Below are 16,188 nucleotides of genomic sequence, written 5' to 3' on the forward strand. Positions count from 1 at the left end.
TTTAAAGAGCAGTTTTATCACATGTTTATTCAGTTAATGCATGATTTTAAATCATTCATGGTGCATGATGTTTATCTGCTTACACAGATTTTTGTGGTCAAACAATAAGGCTTATTTATGAGTAGTTTCCTAACACAATCTTACATAAGATGGCCTCAATTTTTATTTTTATTTTTTTACAAAAGGCACAAGCCATCCATTGAAAGTTCAGAAGGTTTCCTCTCTCTGTCCACACATATGTATTTTTAAAAAGTAATCATCCCAAGTCAGGCTCCAAACTTTTAGAAATTTCACAAATCAAAGAATGGGTTCTAGTCACTTTTGCGCCAACCTTCACACTGGGCATAGCAACTCTTATTTATCCATGTGGGAGCCTCTGGAAAGCTATTTTAATTCATCTTTGAGTGCATATTTTTACACGCTCAGCTACTGCTTGTTTCAAAAACTGCCTGATTTTTGGTAATAAAAGCATATTGTACACAATTCTGGAATTTATTGAAAGGTAGTAGACAGTAATTGTTTCAAATAATTTAAATAATTGTATATAAACCTGCCTGTCTTTGGTAGCAGGTTGATCCAGATGCCTACATATGCCTTCCTTACCCACCATCCTCTGGGCCTCTGCACACGGCCAAGTACACAACATCCCCTGCTGATATCAGCAGACACAGCTGGCAACAGAATGCTAACAGTCTCCACACTGGCACGTTCAAAAGCATCACTTCAGAAGTTCTCCACATTCATGCCACCTAAATTTCAGGGGCAGACACCAAAAATAATTTGTTCAAGAACACTTGAGCAAAATGCCTCACTGACTGCTTGAAAGCCTGCCTGAAACTCCACCATTAATGAAATTTTGTTTTAAATAAGGTGCCTGCTGTGGTGATGGCTTAGTTATATTTAATTCTGCTCAGTCTGGCAGCCTTTTCTCTCTGCTTCACAGGGGCAGCACTGCCCTTAAATGCCCTTTCCTTTTTAAAAATTATTTGCCAGGTTTAAGCAATCTCAGATGACAGAAAAACAAGGGGTGCTGTGGTCTGTCCTCTTGAATAAGAGCCAGGAGCTCAAGAGCCAAAACTTGACCAGCCACACCATCATTCCAACACTGGGTGACTGTATTAAAAGGATGCAGCTGTTACTGCTTCAGGCAGCGGGTGGCTTGACCTTTTCATCCAGCTCATGCTTCTTCTTTCAGACGATAACGTACTCTGAGCAGAAGTCATGCAAGACTCCAATCCATGACGCAGGGTAACGATGGCGCAAAGGAACAAGGCCGCTGCAAATCATCAGTTCGCAGACTTTTTTTTCCTTTTTCACCAACTCTCCAAAATGCTGGGAGATAAATCATTTAATTTACTGTGTTTGCCTGGATGCTTCGCAGGAAAGGGCTGCACTTGCTGGCTGACAGAACAGCCACCACAGTCTGGGCTGCCTTCTCCCCAAGGCCAAGGCAAGTGTCGAGCAAAGCACGGGCCCGGCCAGTCAAGGTGGGGAACGAAGTGATCATTTCGTAGTCCGTCCTGGACAAAAGCTGCTGGGAACGCAGAACGTCTAGGAGGTGGTTCAAGCGCCCTTCCGTCATGCATCTCAAGATAGTTTCTCGCCCGCAGGCTAGGATAGAGCAGTTTCCCTCTTTGCAGTAAGGACCTGGGCCCACAGAAAAAAATATTTTTTTCATCAAATACAAAAGTAATAGCCAAGCCATTTGTAGCCCCACTAACACCCCCCCCCCCGCCTCCAAATGCTGTGGGAGGTTTCCTAACTAAACCTAACGGGCTATACTTTATTTATGACTCCTCTGCTCCCAACCAACGCCACTTCATACAACTCTGTGAAGTGGGTTAGGCTGAGAAGTAGCGACCAGCCCAAGGTGACCTTCCTTACTGAGTGAGGATTTCAATGCTGGGCTCAGGGGTTCTTGTTTGACACCCTAACCACTACACCACACTGGCTCCATACAGTTACAAAGCACAGTAAGTCAGTACCGTATTCCAAGTGGTGGTAGCGTATCTCCCCCAACCCCCAAAATGCAGCACCCCTTTCATTTTGAAATCTCACCTGTTACTGGGTTTTCAAGCCCATTGTTTCGAAGGTTGCTGTACGGAGGGCTGTCATCAGGCGCCTGCACTAGTCGCGGCAGCCGCGGTTGCCAGCCCTCTGACTCTTTGCAAAATGTGGAAGGACCTTTTACAAGTAGGCTTGAATCGGGAGTAAGGAAAGGGGAAGAGGAATGTGGAGGACTTGACTCTTTGCTGCCACAGAAGAGATGACCTACAGAAATACCAAATATATATAAATATATAGTGTGAGTTGTGAATCAGGGAGGGAATAATGGACAGTGCATGAGTTTTATGTACAGAAGCCACTAGATACTTTATTAACTGTTTGCTGCTGTGATGGGGCGACAGGGTGTGTGTGTGGGGGGGGGATTCTGAGGCTGGTTCTCTCCCCACCCATGCTGGCTGTTTGGAATTAGGCCCAAGTGTACTGCAGGGGGGAGGACTTGGAAGAACAGAGGCATGGAGTAGGGTTGTTTCTGCTATATAGGTTGCAGAGAAAAATTGAGAAAGGAGGACAAAGAGAGAAGAAGAACGACACACTGTAGAGAATGCTGCAGTGGGTTTTTATTGGGCTTATTTGGTACCTAATAGGAAGCTGCCTTATTATCCCGTAGCTCAGTATTATCTATACTTGCAGAATTGAGTTTGCTGTTAGTATATGTGCTTTATATGGTCATGTGGAAGGACAAGGAACTACAAGGAATACCACTGCCCTGTTCCTAGACTACCACAAACGTTTTAGCCACCCCCTGGGCTTTTAAAAAAAAATGTCTGCAGGTACTGCTAATGCATTTTCACCCATTTCCCCAGCAATAAGGACTAGAAACTTGCCTTTTATTTGTTATTTTTTTAAAAATAAAGCTGGTATTCTTAGGAAGTGAAATTATGCACTTAATACCAATCTTTGTGCTCCTCTGTGGAAAGTAACTCAGTTTAAGGTCCTCAGTGGCAATATATTTATTTTTTTGAGCTCTATAAGAAGAACATCATGACTTTGGTTCCCAAAACCATTTCTGTCATATTAATAGTGTGGAAGAAATGTTCCACTTCAGAATAAAAGCTGCTTTGCACATTTTCTATTCATACCCTTAAGATCTGTGACGCGTATGGAATGTCTGCAGATGCTTTGGGCAAGCTTTGGTGAGGTTTCCTGGATGCATTTTTTTTTGTACATTTACAAAAAATAAGCTTCTTTGCCTGTTTCCCAGGCACTTCCCTACTTGTCTTAAAAACAGAGCAGAAATCAGATGGGAAGTGACTCTAAGGTGACCTTCAAACTTTAGACTTGTTTGTTCAGACTTGTTTTGCATCCTGCTGAAATGTTGGGATCCTGTCAGGAAAACAGTGAGTGCAGTAGGACAAAGCCAGGCAGATTCCAGTTACACCTGGCTTTTGCCTGTGTATCTAGACCTTGATTGGGTTTGCTCATGCCAACAGACACTTCTCCTTTCTCAGATCAACAGAGCCAACTAAAGAGCAGATGTGAGTATTAGGAAGGATGTATTAGGCAGGTTGCAGCCATCCTTGTGAGTTACAGCTACATAGGAGGTGCTGCTTTGGTACTTGCTTTCCAGCCACCAGCCTGACCTGTGCTCTCAAATTGTTTTTGGAAATGCATCTAACTGCAAGTCTACCAATGGAGCTGGGAAGCAGAAGACATGCCCCCACCACTATAGATGTAGCTCTCCAATTGTGCTTTGAATGCAGCTCTTTTGTTTGCCAAGGTGGACCAGGAGATCTGGGGCTCCTCCACACTGACATTTAATGTGGATAGGAAGCTTCCTGTATCTCCATTAATCCTCCATTGTCCATATGGTGTTCCCTTCCAAATCACTGCTTTCCCACACTTTCCCCTCCCTCAGTCTGGATTTTCCCATACCAGGGATACTCCGAAAAGGAGAGAGACAAACAGGGATTTGAACAGGACAAGGTACAAGTTATAGAACTTTGGAATAGTGAGGTGGTAGGGGTTAGTTATAACCCTTTCTTGGCAATTTTATGAGTTTTGTTTATGATTATTCTTCAGGCATACGTCTTCTTATTCTACTTGAATCTGAATCTTGGATCCTATTTCAACCTTTACCTCTTTTTTCCTTATTTTGCTTATGATTAAGCGCTAGATGGTGTTATAATACAAACTTCATTTGGTGTGTCTATATGCACATCTTACTATTTACTACGATTTGTTTGTTAAGGATATTGGTGATAATGTGTGCTTGATTTTAAAATTATAAGTGGAAAAAGGATGCATTTCTTAAGAAGTAAGATCCCTGCCCTGCCCCCATCAGCTCAGCTGGGTGCTGGGACCAATGCCCAGTGAGTGTCTCCCCTCCTGTAGGAAGCACTGCACATCATGTGAATTCATTACATAACAATATCAAAGAGTTGGACACCACAATTTAATTATTTTCCTGTTTCCTATTCCATTTTTTAAAATCAAGGAATGGGAGTGGGGCTGATTCTGAGCAGGACTACAGCGAGAGTAAAGGGTTAAGGCCCCTCTCCAGACTCCCTCTCACATTGTGTTTTTTATATTGTAGTTTTATGTTATGAAGTGTCCTGAGACCTGCAGTTATAAAGAGGTATATAAATTCTACAAAAACAAATAAGAATAAACAAAATTTTAGTACCAATTTCTCCCAACACTATTCACATTTCTGTATGCAGTTTGGACTGATATAAACATTATTTTATTTTATTTTCTGGCAAGCCATTCCCCGTGACATAATGCATTGTTGTGTTACTTTCATTACGGAATGCATTTTTTTGTACATAGTTTTTGGCTGGAGAACTACATCACAAAACTTGTAGTTTTGTTTCAGTTTGCATGTTGATCTGAGAAGTGTGAATTGAGGTAGCTTCTCGTTAAAATGCAAACAAAGCTGAATTTCTCCCCCCATCCCTACCCATATGTATGGCAGATTTAGGAGTTCATAAAAATGCTACCTCTTTCTAGCGCTCTGTTTTGAGTAGTGTTGCTGGCCAAGTCTGTCTGGCTGCTGTGCTTCCCTGTCCTTCCTGTACCCCGCTCAAGGTGAAGGTCAGACAAGCTATGCGATTTTAGAGTAACTTCCTTGTTGAGCCTGTTGTTGTTCTGAGGACAGATAACCTGCAACAAACAAGAAACAGTAAATCTACTTTGGATAATAATATTAGTAAATGCACTGGCTTTCGACATCAGAACCCAGAGCACTGCATAAATTAAAGACAGAATAAATAAAATAGTTATAGCTTAGATCCAGACTTCTCTCCCACAGATTGGAGGAGGTGGTGACTTTTGCTGATTCCAGCCTTCCCTCTGCAGCCTTCCATGGGCAGGAGGATCCTTTCAATCCACAGAAGGTGGAGTCTGACTCCATCTAATCCCATTTTTGTAGCTTCTAGTAACACAGAGACCATCAAAAGGGTTTCTGCAGAATCACAAGGAATGGGAAGGCTGTCCTCCTCAACCATTTTTTTAAATAAAAATAAAACAAATGTGGCAATTACAAACTTCAAAACATTCTTTCCTAAGCATCATGTCCAATGGAGCTTCCAAGTGGATGGACACAGGAGGAAAGTGCAGTGAACTTGTTTGAGAAGCCTAAGGTTTTCTCATTTTAAAGAAAACCCTGCGTTGTGGTTTTGTGACATATTGAAATCAGCAGAAGTAATGTTAAAATGAGTGGCAGAGACACAACAGTGCACCTCCCAGAAATTTGCTAAGATGAATAAGGATAAGAATAAAAATAAAACTAGAATAAGGATAAGAATAAAAAAAAAATCTAGATAGATTCTAGTAACATGTTATGCAGATAACATATAGCTCTCTCACCCTGTTTTCCTTATTATTTTTAACACTGTCTTGGTTTAAAAAAGATAAAAAAGAATACATGGATTACAAAACATTATCGTGGCTATAGAACATAGACTAGGATGCCATTGAAAGATAAGTAGGGAAGTCCTTACTTACTATGGTAAGATGATGGATGAATGTAATATGTTTTATGTAATTTGAAAAATGTGTAAAAATAAAGTGGGGAAAACCCCATTCCCTTTCCATCCTTGCACAATGACATCCAGGTCAGAGACAGCCCACATTAGTAGCCTCCTCAAAATACTGCAACACATCTGGAAACCAACACCTTGACCCTTCTACAAAATGGAAGGGAATGTCTGAAACCCGGGAAAGCCTCTACCAGGCAGCGCAGGCAACAACAAACTAGATAGACCACTTGGTCTGATGTAGTATTGAGCTGCTTCCAATGCTCACCTCTAAGTTGCACGCATGTGTTTTAAGCGCATGAGAAACTGGACCTTTGGCAGAATCTATTGCACAGTCCTGGAAGAGAGGAATACGGCATGAAACAGAGTTAAGAGGAAGTACAGGTACATCACATTAATTCTGGAAAAGGCCCCCCTGGAATTGCTTAATATCTCAACGTTCCCTGCTTTCATCGGATTAACTGCTGCTCTTAGTTTCATAACCAGTGTCTTTGTCAGTATAGGTAAGTTTACTGAAAAGCTCATCCAAATTTGTTTACATTTTTGGAGAAGCAAACCTCTTCTTCCTTGCTTATATATTCCCAGTGCTCTAAGATGTTTGCCCTGGAACTCATTGAACAACCTGCTAGTCATGTGCAACAGAGAGAGCCTGGAGATTTGGGATCACCTTTCTCAATAGCACTGGGTGTTCTTCTTCGAGGCATCCAGGTGCACGAAGGGTATCTGAACGGCACTGTTACCTCATAGTATACCTGCCAATTCGTTTAACCATACTTCTGGTTAGTTTGGGCATTTTAAAAAACCTAACATGCTACAGAGAGTACACCTGCATAACTCTCCCACTGAAATCATTGGGACTTCATACTTTATTCCAATTCCAATAGAAAATTTCTATTTTCCTCCAGCAGTCAGCTCAGAGATTCCTGCCTGCCAAGCATGCTCAGTACTTATTCAGTTGGTTTTAGGAGGGAGTCTACCTGATAGTTTTATTATTATTATTTTACAGTTTTGCATACCTCAGAATTCCACAGAGTCTGGTGATGGTATTTTACTTAGGTGTGAGTAGTTTTCATTTGGCTACTTAGGGGCCATTATTGGGAGAAACGAGATCACTATTTCTACAAATGACTCACCTTTGCTTGAATCAAGTTGTATATTGCGTCGGAAATCATCTCCTTCCTAAATGTGCCAAGAATTTCCCTTAGAAGTATTGAGCATTCTGTAGAAGAAAAAACAAATAAAACAGCATTTATGTGCCTGTAGGCAAATCTTTGTACTATCACAGGTCAGAACCAGTTGCAGGCTTACATCTCCTCCTTCTCTCTCCCTCCTCCTCCGCCTCCCCCCATATGCTAGCATTTAAGAGACCAAAAACCCCTTGACATGTAACCTTTGCTCACATAGGTGCTGCAGCATCTGAGCTGGCTTCCAATTACACAGTCTTGCACCCAGACGTCTTGTAGAAACACCATATTTACACACCGTGCAGCAGACAGATTATCAGCTGTGGTTCAATTTGGAACTCACATAACCCTTGTTTTAAAACAGCTGCCCTGATTGTCAGTTCATTTCCAGGCCATATTCAATTCATGTTGGTGTTTGAAGTCCTAAATAGCTGAGACCACAAATTCCTAAAAAGATCACCTCCTCCCCATAGACCCTCTGACAAACAAAGCCATAGCCAGAGGCAAGCCTTTCAGGGTAAGGGCTCATCCAGGCTTCCTTCTTTGCTGTGCTTTTAGCAGTGCCGGATTTACGTATAAGTTAAACAAGCTATAGCTTAGGGCCCCACTCTACTGGGGCCCCCCAAAAAATGTAAAGGAAAAGAAACTGGATGTACATTTCCAAAATATAAGAGAAAAAACAAATAAAATAAAACCTACATACAGCAACAGTGTTTTGTGTTGTGTAGGCTCCAATTTGTTATGTGCAAATGGCTTTAGATACCTATTAGGTCCATAAATTACCGTATTTTTTGCTCTATAAGACTCACTTTTTCCCTCCTAAAAAGTAAGGGGAAATGTGTGTGCATCTTATGGAGTGAATGCAGGCTGCGCAGCTATCCCAGAAGCCAGAACAGCAAGAGGGATTGCTGCTTTCACTGCGCAGCAATCCCTCTTGCTGTTCTGGCTTCTGAGATCCAGAATAATTTTTTTCTTGTTTTCCTCCTCCAAAAACTAGGTGCGTCTTGTGGTCCGCTGCGTCTTATACAGCGAAAAATACGGTACTATATAGCATATATTCAACACAAAAAACAGTGACAATTTGTTGTTGACAAAGGACAGGTGGACATATAAAGGGCCCCATTACCTTCAGTAGCTTAGGGCCTCATCAAACCTAAATCTGGCCTTGGCTTTTAGGCATATGTTTGTACTTTAAAGCTCTGTGTGCAAGTGCTTCTTCTTTTTCCCCCCTGCCCAGGACTTTCCCTGCCAAAACCCACTCTTTACTGCTGAAAAGAATTGCATGGGAAACCCAAACTGCTGTTTGTTCCAACTCAGCATTAAAGAGCAGGTTTTCCTGGGGAAAGTCGCAGGGCAAAAAGAAAAAGTGCTCATACATAGACTGGGAAAGTGTGGGCCTGTGCTTAGAAAGTGCAGGGAAACAGATGAGCTCTCCGTGAGACAGAGAACAACTGAGGTAAAGAGCAGAATCAACAAGGTTTATGCTTTATTGCTGTCTCTGCTTTTCCTCAGCTGACACACTCATTTTCTGATCTGACCTATGAAATGGTAGCCCGATGGTTTGCCAGTGGTGAGCAACAATAGATGTTACCTGTAGCATGTGGTCTGTAGCTGGGCTCTTGGTGCCAGCAGAGAGCCATGAGCTGTAGCAGCTTGTTGCTATGTGGCAGACTGTTTGGTATAAACTCTGGTTCAATCCCAGGGCGCAAGCCACTGCAGACTCCTGTCACAGCTTCCATCAAAGACTTCTTGCCTGAAGTAGGAAAATAATTTTTTTTGTGTGTGTGTGCACGCAAAACTTATATCAACAGTCTGTAATTTGCATGGCAAATCAGTTCACTCTCAGGATCAAATTTCCATGTAACCAAAGAAAGCAAGAAAACAACAGCCACAAGAGGGCAGCATATACCTAAAAGTAACTGTAGTTACTTTATTTTCCATTCAGAGTAGGAAGGAATTCCTTCCAGACCCTTTATCATCTTGGTTTCCCACCTCTGCACATGTTCCAGTTTGTCAATACAGTATCCTTCATTTTGTTAGCTTTGGCCCCAATACTAGAAGAAGATGCTACTTGCACAATGTTTGAAGAGAATCAAGACTGTGAAAAGATGCTTCAGTTGTGCCACCTATTCCTGGAATGGGAATGCAGCTAACCCCACCTAGTTGACTGCTGGTGCCAGGCAAGAATGGAAGCCACAAAGAACAAACAGGTAGAACAATTTGGGAGCTACCCAAGCCAAATGTGTTAAGAAGAAGTGATGCATGGAGTCCCTGACCTGAAAGTCCTATTGAACCCTGCAAGATTTACTTCTACATAAACATGCATAGGATGGGGTAGTATAGGGTATATTGGTCATAGCATATTGTACATGCCACCCCAATCTCTGAGTGGTGAGAGACTCCAGAGGTTCTAGGGCTAATTTGTTTGAGATGCTGATGAGAACCCTTAAAAGGTAAAGGTACCCCTGCCCGTACGGGCCAGTCTTGACAGACTCTAGGGTTGTGCGCCCATCTCACTCAAGAGGCCGGGGGCCAGCGCTGTCCGCAGACACTTCCAGGTCACGTGGCCAGCGTGACATCGCTGCTCTGGCGAGCCAGAGCTGCACACGGAAACGCCGTTTACCTTCCCGCTACTAAGCGGTCCCTATTTATCTACTTGCACCCAGGGGTGCTTTCGAACTGCTAGGTTGGCAGGTGCTGGGACCGAACAACGGGAGCGCACCCCGCCGCGGGGATTCGAACCGCCGACCTTTCGATCAGCAAGCCCTAGGCGCTGAGGCTTTTACCCACAGCGCCACCCGCGTCCCTTAGAGAGAACCCTTAGGTGACCATTTATGGTTGTTGTCTTACAGAGAAACTGTCTGACTAGTTCAGCAATAGAAACCTCTGCTAGATTCTAACCCTCACTGGGTACAGGGCCCAAGAATTGGACAGAACTCTGGTGAATCTCTGGAGAGGAGTGGCTAATTGTTTGCTACTCCCTTTGCCTGACTATTTTAAAAACATGCAATGCATGCTTCCTTAGCTGGTGTTGGCTGTACCCAAATGCTAGATCTCTCCTGAAGGCTACCTGCATTGTTAGGTTTATGCACAGACCAATTTATAAGTCGCCCAACAATAAATATTCTCCAAGTAATATACATGGTTGAGTAGGCAAAAATAAACCATACAGCGCAATGACTCAATAAAACCACAAATCACTGGAAACAACTCAGCAATAGCAGAACAGCATAATCGAGTCATAAAACATAAGTGAGACACAAATCAATGCCCCAATCAATCCAACAAAACTCAGCCAATCTACAAATGAACGAATTGCCATTGTTCTGCAGAGAGAGAAAATAAAATCGCATCAAATGAGCACAGGCATGCATGACACCAACCAGAAATAGACTGATCTGCCCAGCCCTGTGACACATATACTTAGTAAAGGAATTATAATATATGTGTCAGGAGTTGGCAGACTCACTAGAGGATCCTTCAGCCACCCCCAGATTATGAAGATGCAGAAGTCTGTGGGTTGCATCCAACTGAAGTTCTACACAGAGCACACCCACAGAACTGAAGGACTTAATTAGTTATGTCCACTAATTTTTCTTTTTCGTTAAAGCAGGCAAGTCCACTAGGGGCTTATCCACACTTACCTCTTTCTAGGCATAGTCCGGGATTTAAAGCTCTGTGTACAAGCACAACTCCCCCCTTTTTTTTGCCCCAGAGCTTTTCCTGCAAAAACCTGCTCTTTAAAGCTCTTTAAAACTGGAGCAAAAGTCAAGCCACAAAAAACCTGAACTGACATTTGCTCCGATTCAGTTTTAAAGAGTGTGTTTTCATGGGGAAAGCTCAGGGCAAAGCTGCACTCGGACACAGAGTATTAATGACAGACCTCTGCCTGGAAAGAGTGCAGCAAAAGGTAAGTGTGGTTAAGCCCCGGGATAGAGATATATCTTATAGATGTTTGATGCAGATTTGTAACCATCAGGGAAGAATAAAAAGCAGCAGTAGCCATGGCCCTTAAAAGACTCAGTAGGCATTTGAAGCTGCTCCTTTTTCAAATGATAGCCAGCAGAAAAATATTCCAGTATGATTGCATTTAGGAAGGGACCAAACCAGATAGGAGGAGGTTAAATTAAACAGCACTTCTTTTATATTAGGGGGAAGAAGCTAGGAGGAAAATACAATGAAAGGCATACATGCAGCTGCCTACCTTTCAATGGCTTCTGTCTGACTAGGATTTCCCAGCACATCATTCCAAAACTAGGCACAAATATGGAAAGAAAAACGTCTGTTACTTTGGAATAACTGCTACCCATACTAGTTGGTTCACAAGCTTCATGGAAAAATCCATTTTTCATCATTGACCAAATGATTATTTCAATTGTTTTCAAAACTTGAGTTTCCACAAGTGTTGGTCTACACCTGAGTTTCTCCAGAATGTAACAGTAAAACTCTTCTGTGGTCAAGAAAGAAAAAGCTAACAGCCCTGAATCCGGAAATGGAAAGCAAAAGAAAAAAAGAAAAGAAAAAACACCTATGACTAAAAAGACCAGTAGTTCCAGTTTATCTAAAGTATACATCTGCACGAAAGCTTGGGAAGGGCTCCAGGACGCTGCCTTATCACTCAGCCCTTCCACAAAAACAGAAAGGTTATTCAAACAAGTAGCCAGTATTAGGAAATTGTATCTTGGTATTGCACAAAAAATGTTACTATGATCTTCTAGCTAACCCAGAGAATGCTTAGAAGTAAGTGATATATACAGTTGTTGATGATGACGATGATGATATTAAACCACATATTGTCAGGCTCCATCTGATTTCTTTCTTTCTTTTTATTGAGTGCAAGCCTTTGCATGTCTACTCTGAAATGTCCCATTGAACTCAATTCTCATCACTCTCAAGTAAATGCACAGGACTGCACGACTGAGATGTTTAATGCCCCTTCCTTCCAACTTCAATGGAAAACCTTCAGTCTTACAATAACTTTTAAAAAGAAAAGTTATAGGAATGTAAGCACAAGCAAGGTACAGTGGTACCTCTGGTTGTGAACGGGATCCGTTCTGGAGGCCCGTTCACAACATGAAAAGAGTGCAACCTGCAGTGGTGCATCTGCGCATGCGTGGGTTGCGATTCACCGCTTCTGTGCATGCGTGTGACATCATTTTGCGCTTCTGCGCATGCATGAGCGACGAAACCCGGAAGTAACACTTTCTGGTACTTCTGGGTAGCCGCGCATGCGCGAATGGAGAAACCCGGAAGTAACACTTTCTGGTACTTCCGGGTAGCTGTGGGACGTAACCTGAAAGAACATAACATGAAGCGGACGTAACATGAGGTATGACTGTATAGGCAAAAGCAGCAGTTTCATTTAAAAGCCAGAACATTATACAGCAGCAGTAATTTAGCAAATTAAACCACCTGAATAAATTCATAAGGTCACATTGTATTGAACAGATGCAAGACTCGGTGCTGAGGAGACCATTTCTCAGACCGAGTGGCACAGCCTTTGGTCCATCAAGGGATGAGATTCTGTTTTTGAAATAAAAACTCACCTGTAAACATCATCTTCTTGTGAGAAGCTACCCCCTTGAAGTATTTCTGGGGAGAGATAAAGCAAATCCCAACAGCTTCTGTTGTTACAGTTCTGTAAGACAGATCTTAGTTGCTGCCTTCTCCAGGTGGCTAGGCCATAGTCTGATATCTGAAAGAAAGAAGTGAAGTTTAAGAAATAGGATATGCTATTAACTGACCCAGCCCTCTCCTATGCAGTGCCCCCCAGATGCTTTGGACTACAACTCCCATCAACCCCAGCCAACACTCCAGTGTTGGCTAAGGCTGATGGGAGTTGTAGTCCAGAACATCTAGAGTGTGCCGGTAAATGTTTAAACAGACCCACCTTAGCTCTGTACTGCAGATCTAGTAGGACATTTGAAGGTTTTAGGCTGTGGTGAAGGATGGGAGGCTTCAAACTGTGTAGATAACTTAGGCCCTCTGTCACATCTGCTAGGATTCTTACACAGAGAGGAAAAGGCAGTTCTGGGTAGAGTTCATGCTAAACAAAAAACAGGTTCACAAAGCCATTATGTCAGTGTTCAGCTCTATCACTACTTTACTAGTATCAATATTACCTAATGCACTATTTAAAAATGGGATTGCCAGTGTAGCATCCTTCAGGTGTTAAATGGACTGCAACTCCGATCCTCCCTGAGCATAATTTATTCTGGTTTGGGCTGATAGGAGTCCAGCTACATCTGCAAAGTACCAGACTCTCTTTCTCTACCCACACCCCAATTTAAAACATGCATTTCCAACCCAATTCAAAGTAAATATCACTGTGGGTCCTGAACAAATTCTAGCCAGATATTTTTTGGTGATTATGCTAACGTTGTGTGCGGAAGATGTGTTCCTTTACTAATAATAATTAGTAGAGGATTAGTTTAGTATGTTTGGTTTTAAATGCTGCATTGCTCTGCATTTTGTGGTGTCAAGTCATTTTGAGATTCTTCTGTAGCAAGCAGCAAATAATTTTATGCCCCTCCCCAAAATACACAGTTGGCCATGCAACTCTATACATGCTTGTTTCTGAGACAAGTGGGACTGACCTCCAGGTTGAATGTGTATACAGAATTGTAGCCTAAAATGCCTGCTGGAGAAGAACCTAGAGGTTCCAGCCCAAAACATACCCCTTCCATATCCCAATTGTTCACTCCCCAGCCCACAACCAAGGCAACCTAAACCTTGCTCTCATTGGTGGTTAATTCAGAATGACCAGTACCAAAGTGTACCTTTACAGAATGAACAATTAAATGATGGAATTTGCGGCCAACGTTTTTTTTAAAAAAAACCCTCTCCTTCCCTGTTACAATACCCTATCTGCAAAGATAACGGGGTGTCATGTTACTGAAGACAAATGCAGGCAGAAATGAATTATACCCTGTACAAGCAACATAAAGGGGCTCAGTAGAAACTCACAAAGGATACTTTGGAACCGCTAAAGGAGGGCTTGACAAAAAGACTCCACTGCCTCTTACATACCTCATGAATGAGCAAATTGAGAGATCCATTATGCATCCATTCAGTGGCCACCCCAAGGACTCCTTGGAACTGGTAGATCCCAACAGGAGGCATGAGCCTGTTGCACTGTATGCAATGTATGCTGGCTACCTCTTGAAGAAGTGCCTTTAAATCTCTGCAGACATGATAAGGATCAAAAGACAGCAGTTATGCAATGAATATTTCATTGATGAATTCAGTGAGAGAATATTAACTCATTACTGCAAAAGTACCTGTCAAAAGTACCTTTGTGGTGCACAGCAATTAAACTCAGAAGTCTACAGTTAACTATTAATTTCACATTTTTGCCTGAACCAGGGGTGCTGTGGTTACTAGGTCACCTCTGGACTCTTGGCAGCAGGGCTTCTATTAGCCTTAGGGGCTGAGAGGCAGGGAAAGTTTACAGTATGGGATGTACTAAAAGTGCACTGTTAATTTATAGTGCCTGAATATAATCACACAGGTAAAGGATGACTCCATTAGGGGTGCCTTGCTGAAGGACCTTAACAACCCCTGGTGCAAATACTGAAAGTAATCTACAATCAGTATTTGGGACCCACCCCCAATCGGTTTCTAAATCCTTTCCATATTGTAAGTGAAGGGTGGCAGACCTTGGGCCCAAGTGCCAAAGGTGGCTCTCGAAGCTGCTCTACCTGGCTCTTGGAACTCTGCTCAGGCTATACCCCCTCTGTAGGCCACTTGCTGGCACTGCTCCGCCCCCTCCTCAAGGGCTTCTGCCCAGTTGGAATGTGCTCTTGGACTCTCACGGATGGAGGATGGAGAGGTGAGTGCATGTTTGTGTGTACAGAAATTCTGACTGGATGCAGCCTACCATACATCTGTGTGTTGCTCCACTCACTTTTGCCTCTGGCTCCCTGCCCCTCTCACTGGCATGTGGCTGTCATGAATTCTGACAGTAACTTTAATTTTTAAATTTTCCCTTAGCCTAATGGTAGAGCACATTCTTTGCTTGCAGAAGGTTTCAAGTTGGCATATCCCAGGTATGGATTGGAAACTCTAGTCTGAAATCCTTCAGTGATGCTACAGCCTCCTATGTTGTAACCTTGTACCAGTAATCCATACCTAACCATATCTACTTCCTTTCACTTTCTCAATATTACATATTTGTGTGCATTCCCACCACTGTAGAGTATTCTGCTTCTGTGCAATTCACACTTATTTCCAATGCAGCAGCAGAAGTCACCACCCATTCTAGGAATGAAACAAACAAATAAACAAACAAACAGGAAACCCACCTCTCTGTTGTTTCCTGGCTAGTCAACAACTTCAAGGAGACATCTATATTCTGAGGTGCATGGAAGGCTTTGAGAGCAAAGCCAAATCCTGTCCTAGTTAGACAAATACTCTCCAGATCTTTCTGGGAAAGGATGGGCATCAGGTTTGACATTTTGCGATGTTTAGAAAAGGACTGAAACAGAGAAGTGAAGCATTTTGTTCTGATGGCTTGTTTTTAAAAGATCACTACTGCCAGCATATCACACTGCAATACAAAAAGTCCTGAATTACTCCCAAGGGTGCAAACCGTTGAACTCCAGAGTCAGGAGCATTATCATATGTAGCTTGAGGCTCTTAGTTGAAACAGCATGATTTTTTTGTTTCTGGTGTTGTAAACTGTTGTAAACTGGTGTTGAAGCAGGCTGGCCAAGCCTGCCATAATTTGCTCATGTGATTATTAGATGACCAACTCTGCATAAACTGAAGGACAAGCCAGGGACACCTCATCCTCTGCAGCATACATCTTGGTCCATAATTCTCATGGAACTTGTTGTCGTGGAACTAGAGCAGGAGAGTCATCCCTTACAAATTAGGAATGTAGAAACAGGTGCATGAATCAGAGGAGCACCACATGTTATGGGACAGCAAACTCCTACGCAATACCTCTGGGGCTGGAT

The 16,188-nt window shown here is 42.6% G+C and overlaps 1 protein-coding gene across 5 annotated transcripts in view; it reads right to left on the reverse strand.

Annotated features, from left to right (window-relative positions):
• Positions 1-16,188, reverse strand: part of LOC310684077 (receptor-interacting serine/threonine-protein kinase 2-like) — a 27,307-nt gene continuing 11,119 nt past the window's right edge. For all 5 annotated transcript variants that reach the window (XM_083454539.1, XM_083454541.1, XM_083454542.1 and 2 more), the window contains 11 exons: positions 15,532-15,704; positions 14,258-14,411; positions 13,119-13,274; positions 12,775-12,923; positions 11,433-11,482; positions 8,820-8,981; positions 7,178-7,263; positions 6,313-6,381; positions 5,007-5,169; positions 2,059-2,271; positions 1-1,647 (listed from right to left, as the gene is read on the reverse strand). In XM_083454539.1, the coding sequence (XP_083310665.1) occupies positions 1,349-1,647; positions 2,059-2,271; positions 5,007-5,169; positions 6,313-6,381; positions 7,178-7,263; positions 8,820-8,981; positions 11,433-11,482; positions 12,775-12,923; positions 13,119-13,274; positions 14,258-14,411; positions 15,532-15,683 (1,653 nt within the window). In that variant the 5' untranslated portion in view covers positions 15,684-15,704 and the 3' untranslated portion in view covers positions 1-1,348. The remainder of the gene's footprint in view (positions 1,648-2,058; positions 2,272-5,006; positions 5,170-6,312; positions 6,382-7,177; positions 7,264-8,819; positions 8,982-11,432; positions 11,483-12,774; positions 12,924-13,118; positions 13,275-14,257; positions 14,412-15,531; positions 15,705-16,188) is intronic.

Source organism: Podarcis tiliguerta (assembly GCF_965153285.1).
Source record: "Podarcis tiliguerta genome assembly, chromosome: 8".
NCBI lineage: Eukaryota > Metazoa > Chordata > Lepidosauria > Squamata > Lacertidae > Podarcis > Podarcis tiliguerta.